The 15,693-nt window shown below is 45.2% G+C and overlaps 1 protein-coding gene across 1 annotated transcript in view; it reads right to left on the minus strand.

Moving 5' to 3' along the window:
* The window catches only part of SDR9C7 (short chain dehydrogenase/reductase family 9C member 7), a 13,159-nt gene extending 3,677 nt beyond the window's left edge, over positions 1-9,482 (minus strand). The window contains exons 1-3 of the mRNA XM_007955153.2: positions 9,182-9,482; positions 3,987-4,245; positions 3,142-3,305 (exon numbers count right to left, since the gene is read on the minus strand). Coding sequence (XP_007953344.1) covers positions 3,142-3,305; positions 3,987-4,245; positions 9,182-9,482 — 724 coding nt within the window. The remainder of the gene's footprint in view (positions 1-3,141; positions 3,306-3,986; positions 4,246-9,181) is intronic.
* Between the last annotated feature and the right edge of the window lie 6,211 nt (positions 9,483-15,693).

Genomic DNA, 15,693 nt, shown 5'->3' on the forward strand with positions numbered 1-15,693 from the left:
TTCCCGGCCAATGTATCTCACGTGCACTCTCCACTTGTCTGTTGATGGAGGCTTGTGTGTTGCTGTGATGCTGAACAGGTGTCAATGGTGCTTCTAGACTAAGATGGACTAGGAAGAGACACCTGGTGATCTACTTCTGAAAATCAGCCAATAAAAGCCCTGTGGCTCACAATGGCCTGATCCACAGCCAATCTTGGGGATGGCGTAGGATGGGGCAGCATTTTGTTCTATTGTACGTGGGGTTACTGTTAGTTAGGAGCTGACAGCAGCTAACAACAAGGTTTATTGAGTTATGAGTTGGAATGAACTCAGTGGCAGTGGGTTTGTTTGTTTTTGTACTATTGCTTGCTTTGTATAACCCCAAAAGCAAACTCATTGCCCATGAGTCTATTCTGACTCACAGCAACCCTATATAAGACATAGAAACTGGGTTTTGGAGGCTGTAATATTTAAGGAAGCAGACTTACACAGAGCAGCTGGTGTACTCAAACCACCGACCTTTTGGTTAGCAGCCAAGAGCTTAACCACTGTGCTACTAGGGCTCCTTTTTGCTTTGTATACATATTCTTTGTTGTGCAATTCTCCATGTGGTGGTGTGTTTGCTTTCAGATAGCTCCTGCTAGATTCCCTAAGACTTTGTCTCAATCTCTATATTCCAATAAACACTTGTTAAACTAAAGTGAAAAATAAGGTATAATAACCACTTGGGAAAATATTTATCTCAAAAGTGAATGCCTGCCTGAAGATTTTCCTCTGAAATCCTGGGATGGACTACAGAAGAATCAACCAATGGTGTTTTATAAACTCAGTCCTACTATTCTTCAGAACAACATCAGCTTTTTGACAAGTGGTTTTCAGAGGAAACTAGTCTTTATAGATATTCTCTCATGGATCACACCGTTTGCCTGCATTGAGTTGCTTTGCTTAGAAAATGGTTTTGTGAATTTTCATGTTAGCCTCATAGTGACCCTATAAAAAATTTGGATCACTCTTTGCTAAGAGAGAGTTTTAGGGGATCTTGTTGAGGATTTATATTCTTTTCCTCCCCAGTGTCTACTCCCTCTGTTTCTAACAACAGCTGCAAATATCCTTTTGGGGATCCACACCTCTCTGCCTCTTAGATGCTGCTCTGCCTGGGAGTGGGGGGTGAAGAGGGAGGTGCTGTGGGGATCGGTGCCCTGGAGCCCCGCTGCTGCTCCTTCACTCTGAGGGTTTGGGGTCTTTAAAACTATTCCAAAAAAACAAAACCAAACTCAGTGCCCTCGTGTTGATTCTGACTCATAGCGACCCCCTTTGAGTTTCTGAGGCAGTAAATCTTTAGGGAAGTAGGTCTCCCAGTCTTCCTTCCTTCAGACTGCTTCCTGAAAGGTTGGCAGTTTGGATCACCCAGAAGTGTCTCAGAACACAGACTTGGTGATCTCCTTCTGAAAAGGTCACAACTTTGAAAACTCAATCCTTACAGGGGCGGATTACTCAATAAGAAAGGTAAGCACTGGCTTACCTGGACTTACTTACTAATATTCTCTGAACAATTTCACATTTTTTTCACCACATCAAAGATTCTATTCTATGCATGACTAGCATCTGTCTCTCTCCTAACCCCATAGCACCTTCCTATAGAATCAAAGCCTCTTCAAATTTACAATCCCTGAAAGGGATGGAGTACCGGTAGGCAAGGTAAGCACAGACTTACTTGTGCTTACTTATTAATCTGTAGTGAACAGCTTTACATGGTTTTCATGATGTTTACCTTGCTTATTGAATAATCCACCACTGCCTATAGAGCAGTTCTACTCTGCTCCAATGGGGTTGCCATGAGTCAGAATTGCCTCCACAGCAACAATAACAGGCCATCCCTCCTCCCATTCTCCAATGGCCAGGGGAATCCCCAGACTGGAAGAGCCAAAAGTATAGTTTTGGGGGGATAGTAAGCATCTGTGATGCTCCTCCACTACCCTCCAAACCACCTGAGATGTCCAAGAGTCCTTCAGCTCAGGGAGAGATGGGAGCTGCCTGGAGATCCTCCCTTTCACAGACCTGTGTGCTCTTTCCTTCTTTATTTAACAAGTACTTGGTGTGTGTGCAAAGGGCCTCTGGTGGCGTAGTACCTAAGGCATTTGACTGCTAACCAGAAGTCTGGGGGTTCAAACCCACCAGCCACTCCTCAGAAGAAAGACAGGGCAATCTACTTCCGTAGTGATACCGCTTCGGAAACCCAAGGAGGTGTCGCTATGACTCAGATCCAACTCCTCAGCAGTGAATTTGGTTTGGTTGTGTGCAAAGGAACTCTGGTGGTATAGTGGTTAAGGCATTTGGCTGCTAACCAGGAGGTAAGTGGTTCAAATCTACCAGCTACTGTGCAGAAGAAAGACGGGGCAGTTTGCTTCTGTAAAGATTTACAGCCTTTGAAAGCAAATGGGAGTCATTATGAGTTGGAATTGATTCAATGGCAGTGAGTTTGGTTTAGTTTTTTGTTTTTTGGTATGTACAAGAGTCCCTGGGTGATGTAAATAGTTAATGTATTCAGCTACTAATCGAAAGATTGGAAGTTCAAGTCCACCCAGAGGCACCTTGGAAGAGAGAGAAGTCTGGTGCTCTCCTCTGATAAATGAGGGACCACCACAAGTTGGAAATGACTCTATAGCACGTGGTTTTGGTGTGTGCAAGACTCAGGTATTAATCCTCTTAGCAGCCCTGTGAGTAGGCACTATCATCAGCTCCATTTTATAGATGAGAAAACTGAGGCATGGGGAGAATAGGACACACCCAAAATCTCCTAGCTGGTAAATGGCAGTGCCAGGATTTAAACCTAGGCAGTCCGGCTCCAATGGCCATGCTCTTAATCATGTCTTTATACTCATCTCAGTGCATTCTCATCTGCTTCATTTGCAAAATGAAATTTAGGGAGGACTGGACCACATCTCGTAAACATTCTCCCCCGCCTCCTCCCGCCCATGGTAGCTTTGGTTCTGCAACTCCCAGAAGTTGCCCACTTGGTTTCTACTCTCAAACTCTAGCTCTGCCATTAGCTGTGTAACCCCTTAGCCTCTGTCTCACCATCTGTGAAATGAAGCAAGGCCATGACCCTCAAAGTGTTCCTGTCCCTCTCAAACCCCTCCGTCTCTTGCCTGGGGAACTTACAGATGCAGAAGTACTCCTCTCCGTAACTATCTCGGGTCTCCTGAGGCAACCGCTGCCACAGCTTTCGCATGCGTGACTCCATGCCCTCTTTGCCCAGGATGGATGTCCGGTAGTTTCCCGGCTCAATGATGCTGACCTTTACGCCGAAATAGTGGAGCTCACGCCTGAAAAAGAAGAGTTGGATTTAGTCTGGGGCCCCAAGATGACAGAAGTTCATCAAAGAGAGTCATCTCTGACACCTCTGGAAGAGCCTGTTTCCCCAGGAACCCGGAAGGATTACCTCACAACCTCTGCTCCAGGCCAGGCATTGCCTACATGAAAATAAGGCCTTCCTTAGGGTCTCAGACCTTTCTCATGTCTGGTCTGCAGTGGTTGGGCAATTTGCATTAGGCAAATGTACTGGGGGAGGAAGTCAGCAAGATAATCTAGGCCACGGCCTTGCCTTCCACCAGGTTCCTCCCATTCTCAGACCCACATTCAACACCCATGCAGGGAATGGGGGTCTATGGAAGTCCTACATCTTCCTATGAGGGTCTCCTTATAGGCACCTTCCCCGCCGGACTCTCTCTGTTTGTTTAGGGTTTCTTCCTCCTACTCTCACTGGCCCAAACAGGGTTACACTCATTCTGGGACAGGCAGACTGACTGCCTCCATCACCATCCACCTCTTCTTTTCATCTTTTCTTCTCTTGATCTTTGAGGAAAACCCCCTGAGGTCTAGTCTTCCTCCTGCTATTGTTTTAGTTTCCTCCCTCCAGAATACCCCTATTCACCCCACCCCTCTCTTCCAAAGATGAATCCCCTGGGATTCCCATCCAGAGTGGTCCAGCACCAGAGCACAATCACCTGATGCTGTCAGAGAAGGCCTCAACACCAAACTTGGAGACACAGTAGCCACCACCGATGACAGCTACACGACCACCAGAACTGGACATGTTGACAATCCTGCCCCGGGCTTTCTTGACCATCGGTAGCATGTGGAGGGTCACGTCAATCAATCCTACTAGGTTCACATTGATCACCTTCACAAAGTCCTCCTTGGTCAGCCATTCATTGGGACCACTAGGCAGGCCCACTCCAGCATTGTTCACCAGGGCCCAGAGGCCTATGGGTAAGACGAAGGGAGAGAGAACCAGGGCAGAAATCAGCAGTATTTATGGGAAAGACCACAGTCCACCACCTACCAGCTCAGGGCCACTGAGAATAGTTGTGAGTGGGCACACAAGAGATAAGATAGTAGGGTTGGGGTGTAGGGTTGGAGGCTATGACAGTGTGAAGGAAGATGTGTCTTTTACTAATTAGTTTCCCCAGAAGGGGCACCTTTTTCTGATTCACAAAACGTCTGCCAGCTAGCTGGGATCTTGCCAGCTAAAATCCAGGCTTTAGCTAATAGTAGTACTTTGGCTCTGGGATAAAAGGAATTTCATACCAATGAATCAATATTTTAATTTCTTTCCCCTCCCAAACTTTCTCCTTTCTATTCACCTTAAGAATAAGAAAGCAACTCCATTTCATGTTTTACCAAAATCTGTCTATCCATCCATCCATCCATTCATTCATACAGTGACACATTCATACATTTATGCGTCTATCTGTGCCGATTACAGGGGAAATGTTAGAGACATAAAATAAATAAGACAGCTTGTTATCCCTTCAGAAGTTCACAAACCAGAGAGAAGATAAATAATGTTTATAAATAAATATATAAAATATTTATGCAAAACATTTATGGACAAAGGTGGTGACAGCTCTCTTTGAGATATTTAAATTACCGGTACCAATTGCCACAGAGTCAACTCCTACTCATGGTGACCTCATGTGTGTCATCAGAGTTAAGTCATGTTCCATAGGTTTTCAGTGGTGGATTTTTTTGAAGTAGATTGTCAGAACTTTCTTCCAAGGCACCTCTGGGAGGACTCAAACCACCAAACTTTCAGTTCGCAGTCTAGCACATTAACTGTTTGCACCACCCAGGAAACCCACATTTAAATTGGTTGATATAAATGAAGGGAATTAATGTTAAGCATTGTCATTCAAACCTGTGGGGGCCCAGGGTTGAAAAGTCCCAAGTTGTAGTCCTATTTCTACCTCCAGCCATGGACATACCATCTCCCCTGTGTGGGCCTCAGAATCTTCATTGGATTGGACTACAACAATTGTGTCCCTTCTGTGTTTTGGCAAGCCTGAGGACTTTCTAACTGAGTCTCAGAACCTACTAGGAGAGGGAGATGGCAAGAAGCTCTACCTTCAATTATTTTACATATTGAGCTTCTAAGTAAATTCCACTTGGAAGAGGAGAAGAGCTTTGTTGCTTAAAACACGTTGTATAAACCTCTAGATTATCTCCAAAGGCCTCTTCCAGCTCTTTCATTCAAGGATCCCATGTGCCCTACTGCTGTAGCTCCTTCCCTTCCCCCCCTTAGCCTCCGCTGACAATAGCACTTTCCACTCTCTCCTGAGAGCAGGTGGATAGAGACATCTGTTACAGTTCAGCTCTTCCCCTAGGTCTGAGGTTCCCACATAAGCCATGCCACCATCCCATGTTCCTGCCTTCCTACAGTTAGAGACCCCAGAAGTCTGGCTGGTAGGACTCAGAACCGTCCCATAAAGGAAAATTAAGTCCCTTGAGACCCAAAGACTATACAACTCAAGTTCCTTCTGTTGGTGTAGAGGGAACTCACACTAACCACTATCTCTGCTCATCCCTAGCAACCTGCTTTAGGTGAGGATGCACCACTAGCTGCAGAACCAGGGTTACCTTAATTTCTCTTGCAAAAGCTAATAAAAACTCCTCAGAGTAGTCTAGGGCTGTGCTGACCTGTCATGTCTAGGGACTCTCAGGGACAACAAGAAAACATGTAAGAACCACCCCCTCAATCCAGTCCCTAGGCAGAAAAACAGTCCCCAAGGGTGTCCACAACCTAGTGCCTGGAATCTGTGAATATCTTAGGTTATATGGAAAAGGGGAATTAAAATGGTATAATTAATATGGCAGATGAAATTAAGGTTACTAATCAACTAACAGGGAGCTCTGGTAGCATAGTGGCTAAGACACTTGCCTGCTAACCAGACGGCTGGCGGTTCAAATCCACCAGCCACTCCTCGGAAGGAAGGTTGGGCAATCCTACTTCCGTAGTGATACTGCCTCGGAAACCCAAGAAGGGGTCGCTATGAGTCGGGGCCGACTCGACGGCACATAACAACAACAACAACAACAACAATCAACTAACATTAATATGAAGAGATTATCCTGAATTAACCTTGTGGGCCCAATGTAATCACCAGAGTTCTTCTAAGTGGAAGAAGAAGAAAGAGGGAGAAATAGAAAGATGGCAGTGTGAGAAGGGCTTGGGCTTACCTTGCTGGCTTTAAATGGATGAACAGGGCCATAAGCCAAGAAATACAAGAGGGAGGTCTCTAAAACCAAAACCAGAGTAGAACTGAGTTTCATTGGATTTTCTTGGCTGTAATCTTTATGGAAGCTTTGGTGGTGCAGTGGGTAAAGCATTCATCTGCTAACCAAAAGGTTGGTGGTTTGAACTCTCCAACTGCTCTGTGAGAAAATGAGGCAGCCTGCTTTTATAAAGATTTACAGCCTCGGAAACCCTATTGGGAAGTTCTATTCTGTCCTATTATAGGGTCACCTTGTGTGTGTGTGTGTGTGTGTGTATGTTCCATAGTGATACTGCCTTGGAAACCCAAGGAGGGTCGCTATGAGTCAGGTCTGACTCAATGGCAGTGTGTTTGGTTTTTTCAGTTTGGTGAGTTGGAATAGACTCAATGGCAGTGAGGTTTTTTTGGTTAATCTTTATGGAAACACATCACTGGACTTTCTTCTATGGCACTGATGGGTGGATTCAAACCACCAACCATTTTATTAGGAGTCAAACACAAACTGCTTATGCTACCCACAGACCAAAGAAACCTCTAGGAGCTAGAAAAGGCAAGGAAAGGGATTCTCTCCTAGAACCCCCAGAATTGAATGCAGCCCTGCCAATACCTTGATTTAAACCCAATGAGACTCCTGACCCTCCTGTAAGATAATAAATTGGTACTGTTTTAAGCCACCCTGTTGCTGCCGTTTTGTTGTTAGCTGCTGTCAAGTCAGCCCTTGACTCAAGATGACCCCATGCTCAATGGAACAAAACGCTGCCTGGGTCTGCACCATCCTCACGATTGGTTTGCCATTACACTACTGTGATCCATGCATAGAGTTTGTATCGACTGCTTTTCAGAAGTAGATCACCAGGGCTTTCCCCCAGACTAGCTTAGTCTGGAAGCTCTGAATGATGGCAGCACACAAGCTTCCATAGACAGGTGGGTGCTGGCTGCACGTGAAGGACGTGGGCTGCAGTTTGAACCTGGGTCTCCCTTGTGGAACTCAAGAATTCTACCATTGAGCCACCACTACCCCAACTCAGCTGCTTAAAGTCCAAATTTCCTCTACGTTCTACCTGGAAACTTACATGTTGAAATAATTGTTGTTGTTATTGTTATGTGAAATAATAGGTATTGAAAATGCTATGTCAGGAGGAAAACATTCTTATTATTATCAAGTTTTAAACATAAAATGATTTGCCATCTCTCATTAACATGTGATGTTATTTAAAAGGAAAAATAATTTTCATATTTAATATTGAGTCTACTTAATTTCAGTAGCCTAAGAAACCACTTCATTGTACATATATGTTGATGCACTTGTGGTACCTTTAGAAAAGGAACGTGTTTATTTTTACCTTTCCATCTGAAACAGCGTCATCAAGTATTCCTTCTAAATATTTCTTTATGGAGTTTGTTCCCTCACCGAATACCTGATGACTGCTAACTAGAAGGCTGGCGGTTCAAACCCACCAGCCACTCCTCAGAAGGAAGGTTGGGCAATCTACTTCCGTAGTGATACCTCCTCAGAAACCCAAGGCTGGGTCACTATGAGTCGGATCTGACTCAATGGCAGTGAGTTTAGACCACTAAGTTTGTGGTAATTTGTTACAGCAGCAAATATACACTCAATGATACACTTTACACAAGTGACTCAAATTAATACACCCAATGAATCATTAACACAAGTGGCTCAAAGCTGAATGTGGGGAGCTGGGTGAGGCTCACCCTTGTTGAGTTACTCATTCAATCATTGACCCAACAAATATGTATTGAACACTGACTGAGTGTCTGGCACTGTACTAGGTAATGAGGATACAACAGTAAATAGACTAAAAGCTCTGCCCCAGAAAGCTTTATCCTACCATAGGAAACAGACAATAAATAAGCAAAATGTATTGTATATTGGATAGTGATAAGAACGAAGAAGAAAAATAAAGCAGAGAGTTGCTATCTGGCTCCTCCTGGACCCCAGGGCTCTACCTTCCACCTGTGTGGATAGACTCCCCCAGACTAGTTCTTTAGGACTTCCCCTAGTCTGCTGCTTCTAGAACAGAGTCATCCTGTTCCTCCCGTTCCTCCACCCACACCCTGCGTACAGGAAGTTCCCAGGGCTGGTCCCCACACAGTTCTGATCCAGTCCAATAGGAGCAACCACTCAGACTTTACACTTGCCTTGAGGTCAAACCAATATCCGCAGTGAAGGGAAGAGAAGAAATCTCCTTCTCCCTTGTCTTTTAGCCTTCATGTCCCACTTAAGGAATCAAACCTCACGTCCTCTTCCCCGCAGCCTGATCATATCAGGAAATGTGCTCAAATTTCTATGGGACTGATGGTTAAAATGGTTGAAGTTCCACATAGTCACCTCCATTCTTAGTGGTTTGGGTGGATAGAACACATCTTCCTTTCCCCATCTCCTATTGCAGCCCCTTTTATAACCCTCCAAGTTGAGGTAGAGAGAATCTCCTTGGGAAATCACCTTTTCTAATGAATAGACCAAATCATGCAGTGGTTTCCAATGAGACTCAGACAGAGCCCCAGCCCCTTTCCCTGTATCATCTCCCCAACCTCATCTGAACAACTGGATCCTGGATACTCTCAGATGGTTGTGGGAGAGAGAAAGAAGGAGAAATGTAGAAAGCCAAAGGATACAATTACCCCACCTTGCTCGCCCACTTGGTCTCTCACCCACTGGGCTGCCGCCTGGATGCTCTCAGTCTTGGTGACATCCAATAGGATGGTCTGCAGACGGCAGGAGGTATCCTGCTGAAGCTTCTGGGCCCCTTCCTCAGTGAGGCAAGAAGCCAGCACCTTCATGCCTCTATCAACTAGCTGCCGAGCCAGCAGGTTCCCAAAGCCTGAGTCACAGCCAGTGATGAAGACATACTTCTCTGAGAGGTTTCGCACCAAGTTGCAGTTCTTGAACCAGCGGTACATAAAGGAGAAGTCCGTGATAGCTGCCATAGGGCAGGGGTGAGGTGACAGCCAAGAAGGTCAGGCCAGGAGACAATGGAGCAGCTGGTCCTCTGAGCCCCAGCCAGCAGTTTGCTGCAGCCTGCTGGGAAGAAGAGCTCTCCTTCCTTCTACTGCTTGTAATGGATGCGCGGCCCCTGGGCGAGCCACTCTAGTTTTTATGGGTGGATGCATCAGCACACCAATTAGCCTAGATGCAAGAAATTCAAGTCCAACCTGAAGCTTTGTCACCTCCAACAGCCCTGGTAGCTACTTCCCTCTTTCTCCCAGCCATAGAGGCTGAAGGTGCCAAGAATGGGAAAGACCCTAAAAGCATGTAGGTAGTGACAGGCAGCACATATGATCGGTGGGTCCAGGGACAGAAGAGAAAGGAAGACTCAACCAAAATAGCTCCCCTGTAAAACTCTTGTTCAACCCCATCCCTGGGCCAGGAAATCATTTGTCATGAATGCAGGCATGTAAATAAATTTACTTTTTATTTTCAAGAAAAAATAATACAAATTCAGTAATGCAAAACAAACAAAAATGGATTCTGTGCCCTCCAAACTCCAAGAGAAGTGAGCTTTAGGTCATCAGCTGTTTGTATTATCTCACCCCAATTGAGGTGAGTCTCAGTTATGAGAGATGGTGAGAAGCGAAGGGTTTTCCTGGGGTGGGTGTGCTCCCCTTGTCCTGTAGGTTGGAGAGGAGCTGGGAAAGGAAAGGGAATGGGACAGAATGTGAGGCAGTGAGGGGCCACACCCAGGATTGCATAGTCTGCAGGGACAGAATGATGCTGGGGTCAAGGGTGGTTCCAAAAATTAATCTTCAGAGATTACAACACCCTCTACCTTCCCTGTCTAAAGGGTCTGACACGAAATTGGGGTTCCGTGTTCCCCAGAGAGGGGAGACCTAGAATCTCCATACTCCACAATCTACAAAATGATGGGCAGCCCAAGAATCAGAGAAAGGAGGTATAATCTTGGAAGAGGTCAGCAGGGCTTGGGAATTCTATATGAAGTGACAGGAAGAGAGGTCCAGGTCAAGGACCCAGTCCTGAAAACAGATGAAGCTGTTAGGAGAAGAAGGTGAGAAATGGTGGAAAAGTAGATATGGTAGAAGGCAAATATCCCCCACTTCACACCTGTCCCCCCCCACACACACACCTGCAGAGCTGTGTTGAGAGGTATCACCCAGTCTGTCTGCTTCCACGGTGACTGAATGGGGAAGCCTTGGTGAGGAGAAGGGAGAGGATGCCAGTTAAGAGTTGAGCAGGTGTAGTAGCTCTTCCAGGTCTGGAGGAATGATGTGAAGCCCAGGGATTGAAGAAGGATGGCTTAGCACAGCCCTTACCCAGGCCTGGGCCTGACCAGAATCTGCAGGATTCCTCAGCTGATGGCTGGTCAAGCAATGCTCCCCTGGGTCCAAACACTCAACATTAGAAAATGTTATGCACGTATATGTGTGGATATTCAGGATCCTCATAGAGGGCTCCTCCTCCCAGGGCTGGGACAGCCTCCCACTCTCAGGTGACGGGCCTTCCTGCTCCACTGAGACCTGAGGCCTGATGAGGACAAGCAGATTGTCACTCTCCCTCTCACCCCTTGCCCATAGGTATCTTCAGAGGAGGAGTGCCTTCCTATAATTCAAGCCATTTCTACAGGCCACCAGCCATTAGATCTTCAGGAGATGGACAGGAGACAGAGCAGATGGGAGCTGGACCTCCTCCACTCTGATCACACTCTCCCAAAAACTGTATTTTTCAGGTCAGCAAGAGGGCCTGTGAGGCTCAGAGATTTCAGTGACCACCAAAGATAACAGTGCACCAATGCATGGTATTGAGTCCCAGTTCCTAAGGTGCAAAATTCGGTTCTTTCCTCTTAATTTTGAAAGTTTGCTGAATAATGTCCCAGAAAAAGCCTGGGGTAGGGGTCAGTCAGAAGGGAGTTAATGGTGCCGCTGGTGACTTGAAAGTTCCCTATTGCCACCCTATTTCCCACCCCTGAGGTTTCCCCTCACACATCACCCTAATCCACTCCACCATGCATCCCACTCCTGTTTTCATATTGCTTTGACAGGCCTTAGGGAGCTCAACTAAACCATGACATCCACCAGGCTGATGAGCATGTAGTTCATGGGGAGGTAGAGACAGAGCCTGGAGGGCAGACCTGAGACAGATGGAGTAGATAGTGATGGGACCAGGTCTTTCAGACAAGAGCTCTCTGCCCTGTCCTCAGTTCACTCAGAAAGCAAAGGACTCCTTGGCAGAGGCCTCCTTGACTTTTGGGCTGGCCTGGATGCTACAAGAAAGCTGTGATGGTTAAGTTTGTGTGTCAACCTGGCTAGGCCTAGTTGAGTGGCTGGGCAGCTGGATGTAGTATTCCACATGATGAGACTGGTAATCAACTCCATGGTGGAATCTACTGTGAGCGGCTGAGTAGCTGCCTTAGGGATGTGGTCTGCTTCCTGTATATAAGAAACAGCTTTGGGAATGGTCTCTAGCTTATGGTGTGCTTGGACCCTGCATGTAGCTGTGTCATCGTTCAGCATGCTCTGCCGACCTTGGGACTTACAATGGACTTGAATTAATGGCCTGCTGTGTGGTTTGGTAACATTGGGACTGTGCCATTTTATTTGTCGACTTTGGGCTTGTTAGCCTCAGCAGCCAGTAGCTGCCTGAGCAAAGAGATGCCTCTAACTTCAGTGGGCTGGGAGCAAGAGGCAGAGCTGAAGCCCAAGGTTGAGGGGTTTTCACACAGCTCCTAGAACCTGACACTTTGAACTTGGACTTAAAGCCTCCAAACTATGAGAGAATAAACTCCTGTTTGTTAAGGTCATTCCATTTGTGGTATTTCTGTTGGAGCGGTACTAGGTACCAGAACAAAAGCCTATCATTGTTGATGATTTCAGTTCTGAAGCAGCTAGGCTCCATCACAGCCACCTTAACCCCAAAGGAGGACACTTCTCTCCTGCAAGGCAGATGGATGCACAGCAAGGACTTCAGAGGCCTTGGGAGGCAAAGATCAACAAACAACAAGCCAAGACTGCGGTGGGATAATGGGAAAGTTCCAAGGAGTTGTGAAGTACAGTAGCCAGTTGGACAATACAGGCAGTCCTCAGATTACAAATGATTTCTTTTTCTAAGTCTGTCTTTAAGTCAAATTTGTACGTAAGTCAGAACAATTACATATGGTTTGAATCTAACATCAGTTAGTCAAATATTTGTCTTATTATAGAATACAAATTATGCCTTTCTATACATAAAAACGTTAAAGAAACACTTCCAAATACACTAAACCGTCTTTAACATATGATATAGTAATAACAGTGTTTTGAAATGTGTCACAAAGTAGTACCCATTTCTTATTACAAACCACTGTTAGACCTCAAATTTTTAATGTCATAGGCTTTACAGGGGTTGGTTAAAAACTATGGTGGTACATAAATTGGATGTTCATAACCTGGAGACTGCTCGTAATAATGATGATGCCATTTTCACTATATCGACTTGAATAATTGTTCAAATAATTTCACATAATGAGCTCATTAGGTCTGAATTCTATCCTGCAGCAAGGCACCATTGAAATGCTGTGTTCTCCGTTTTCTCCCACATTCAGTCATCATTAAGCCTTGTCAGTTTTGCATCCTGTGTATTCCTCGTCCATCACTTGTCTGTCAGTTTGTTGTACTGTGGTAGCTTACTTGCATGTTGTTGTGATGATGTAAGCTAATACCAGCAGGATTACCCATGGTGGACAGGTTTCAGTGGAACTTCCAGACTAAGACAGACAAGGAAGGAGGACCTAGTGATCTACTTCAGAAAATATTGGCCAATAAAAACTAATGAATAGCATCAGAATATTGTCAGATATAGTGTGAGAAAAGGAACCCTTCAGGTTGGATGACACTCAAAATACATACAACTGGGAAAGAGCTGCCTCCTCAAAGTAGAGTCAGTTTTAAGAACTTGGATGGAGTAAAGCTTTTGGGACCTCCATTCACTGATGTGGCATGACTCAAAAGGAGAAGAAACAGCTGCAGACATCCATTAATAATCAGAACATGGAATGTAAAAAAAAGTATCTAGGAAAATTGGAAGTAATCAAAAATCAAATGGAACACAAAGATTAGTATCCTTATATTTTATCCTTAATATAAGCTGAAACAGACTGGTATTGCCATTTTGAATCTGACAATCACATGGTCTACTATGCTGGAAATAACAAATTGAAGAGGAATGGTGATTGAATACCCGCTGAGATTTTTCTATGCCAAGAGATTTGGAAGACAGCTACCTGGCCAACTGACTGGAAGAGATCCATATTTGTACCCATTCCAAAGAAAGGTGATCCCACAGAATGTGGAAATTATCGAACAATATCATTAATATTGCACGAAGTAAAATCTTACTGAAGGTTATTCAAAAACAGTTGCAGCAGTATATTGATGGAGAACTTCCAGACGTGCAAGCTGGATTCAGAAGAGGATGTGGAATGAGGGATATCATTGCTGATGCCAGATGAATCTTGGCTCAAAGCAAAGAATACCAAAAAGATGTTTACTTGTGTTTTATTGACTATGTTGGATAACATTGAGAAGAATGGGAATTCCAGAACACTTAATTGTACTCATGAGAAACCTTTACATAGACCAGAAAGCTGTCATTCAAACAGAACAAGGGGACACTGCATGGTTTAAAATCAAGAAGGGGGTGTGTCAGCGTTGCATCCTTTCACCATACTTATTCAATCTATATGGTGAGCAAATAATCTGAGAAGCTGGACTACATGAAGAAGAACGTGGCATCAAGATTGGAGAAAGACTCATTAACAACCCGCTACATGCTGATGACAACTTTGCTTGCTGCAAGTGAGAATGACTTGAAGCACTTACTGATGAAGATTGAAGAATACAGTCTGCAGTATGGATTACATCTCAATATAAAGAAAACAAAAATCCTCACAACTGGAGCTATGAACAGCATCATGATAAATGGAGAAAAGATTGAAGTTGTCAAAGACTTCACATTGCTTGGTTCTACAATTGATGCCAATGGAAGCAGCAGTCAGGACATCAGACAACACACAGCACTGGGCAAGTCGGCTGCAAAAGACCTCTTTAAAGCGCTGAAGAGCAAAGGTGTCTCCTTGAGGACTAAGGTTCACCTGACACAAGCCATAATATTTTTAATTGCCTCATATACATGTGAGAGTTGAACAATGAGTAAGGAAGACTGAAGCAGAGTTGATGCTTTTGAGTTGTGGTGCTGGCAAAGAATGCTGAAAGTACCATGGGGTGCTAAAAGAACTAACAGGTCTGTCCTGGAGGAAGTGCAGCCAGAATGCTCCTTGGAAATAAGAATGGCCAGACTTTGTCTCACCTACTTTGGTCATGTTATCAGAAGGGACCATTCCCTGGAGAGGGATGTCATGCTTGGTAAGGTGGAGGGTCAATGATAGAGGGGAAGGCCCTCAACAGTATGGATTGACACAGTGGCTGCGGCGATGGGCTCAAGTATAGCAGGGGTCATGGAGCTGGTGTGGGACCGGGCGGTGTTTCTTTCTGTTGCGCATAGGGTCACTATGAGTTGGAGACGACTTGACAGCACCTAACAAACAGCAACATCCAGGATCACCATCTCCAGCCTGTCTAATGTCTGGCCCCCTCAGCTGCACTGCCCTCTGCTATGACTTAAATGCAACCTGCATCCTCAAGCCTTGCAGGTCCAGGTGCTTGACTAGCAGTTTCTGGATGCTTGAGCCACAGCCCATGATGAAGACATTCTTGTCAGAGAGGTAGCTTATCATTGCCTGCCCTGGATCCAGTATAGAAGGTAGTATAGGCCATTGAGGAGCTCTGGTAGCATAGTGCCCAAGGCACTTGACTATTAACCAGAAGGCTGGTGGTTCAAACCCACCAGCCACTCCTCAGAAGGAAGATGGGGCAACTCATAGTGATACTGCCTTGGAAACCCAAGGAGGGGTCTCTATGAGTCAGGTCTGACTCAGCAGCACATAACAACAACAACAACAGTAGGCCATTGAGTCCCTCTAGGTGGACTTACATATCTTTGCCAGGCAGAGACCGAAGGCTACAGTAGGGTTGGAATTCTAGCCACACTGTAGTCTGCAGGGCTGTGTCCTGCCTTCCAGATTCTCTGTGGTGGAATCTAAGTACTTTTCCTGTTTATAACTGTTCTTGACTATTTTTTATTTCAGTCCAA

Source organism: Orycteropus afer, unplaced genomic scaffold (assembly GCF_000298275.1).
Source record: "Orycteropus afer afer isolate SDZICR_OR568_19922 unplaced genomic scaffold, OryAfe1.0 scaffold00490, whole genome shotgun sequence".
NCBI classification, from domain to species: Eukaryota; Metazoa; Chordata; class Mammalia; order Tubulidentata; family Orycteropodidae; genus Orycteropus; species Orycteropus afer.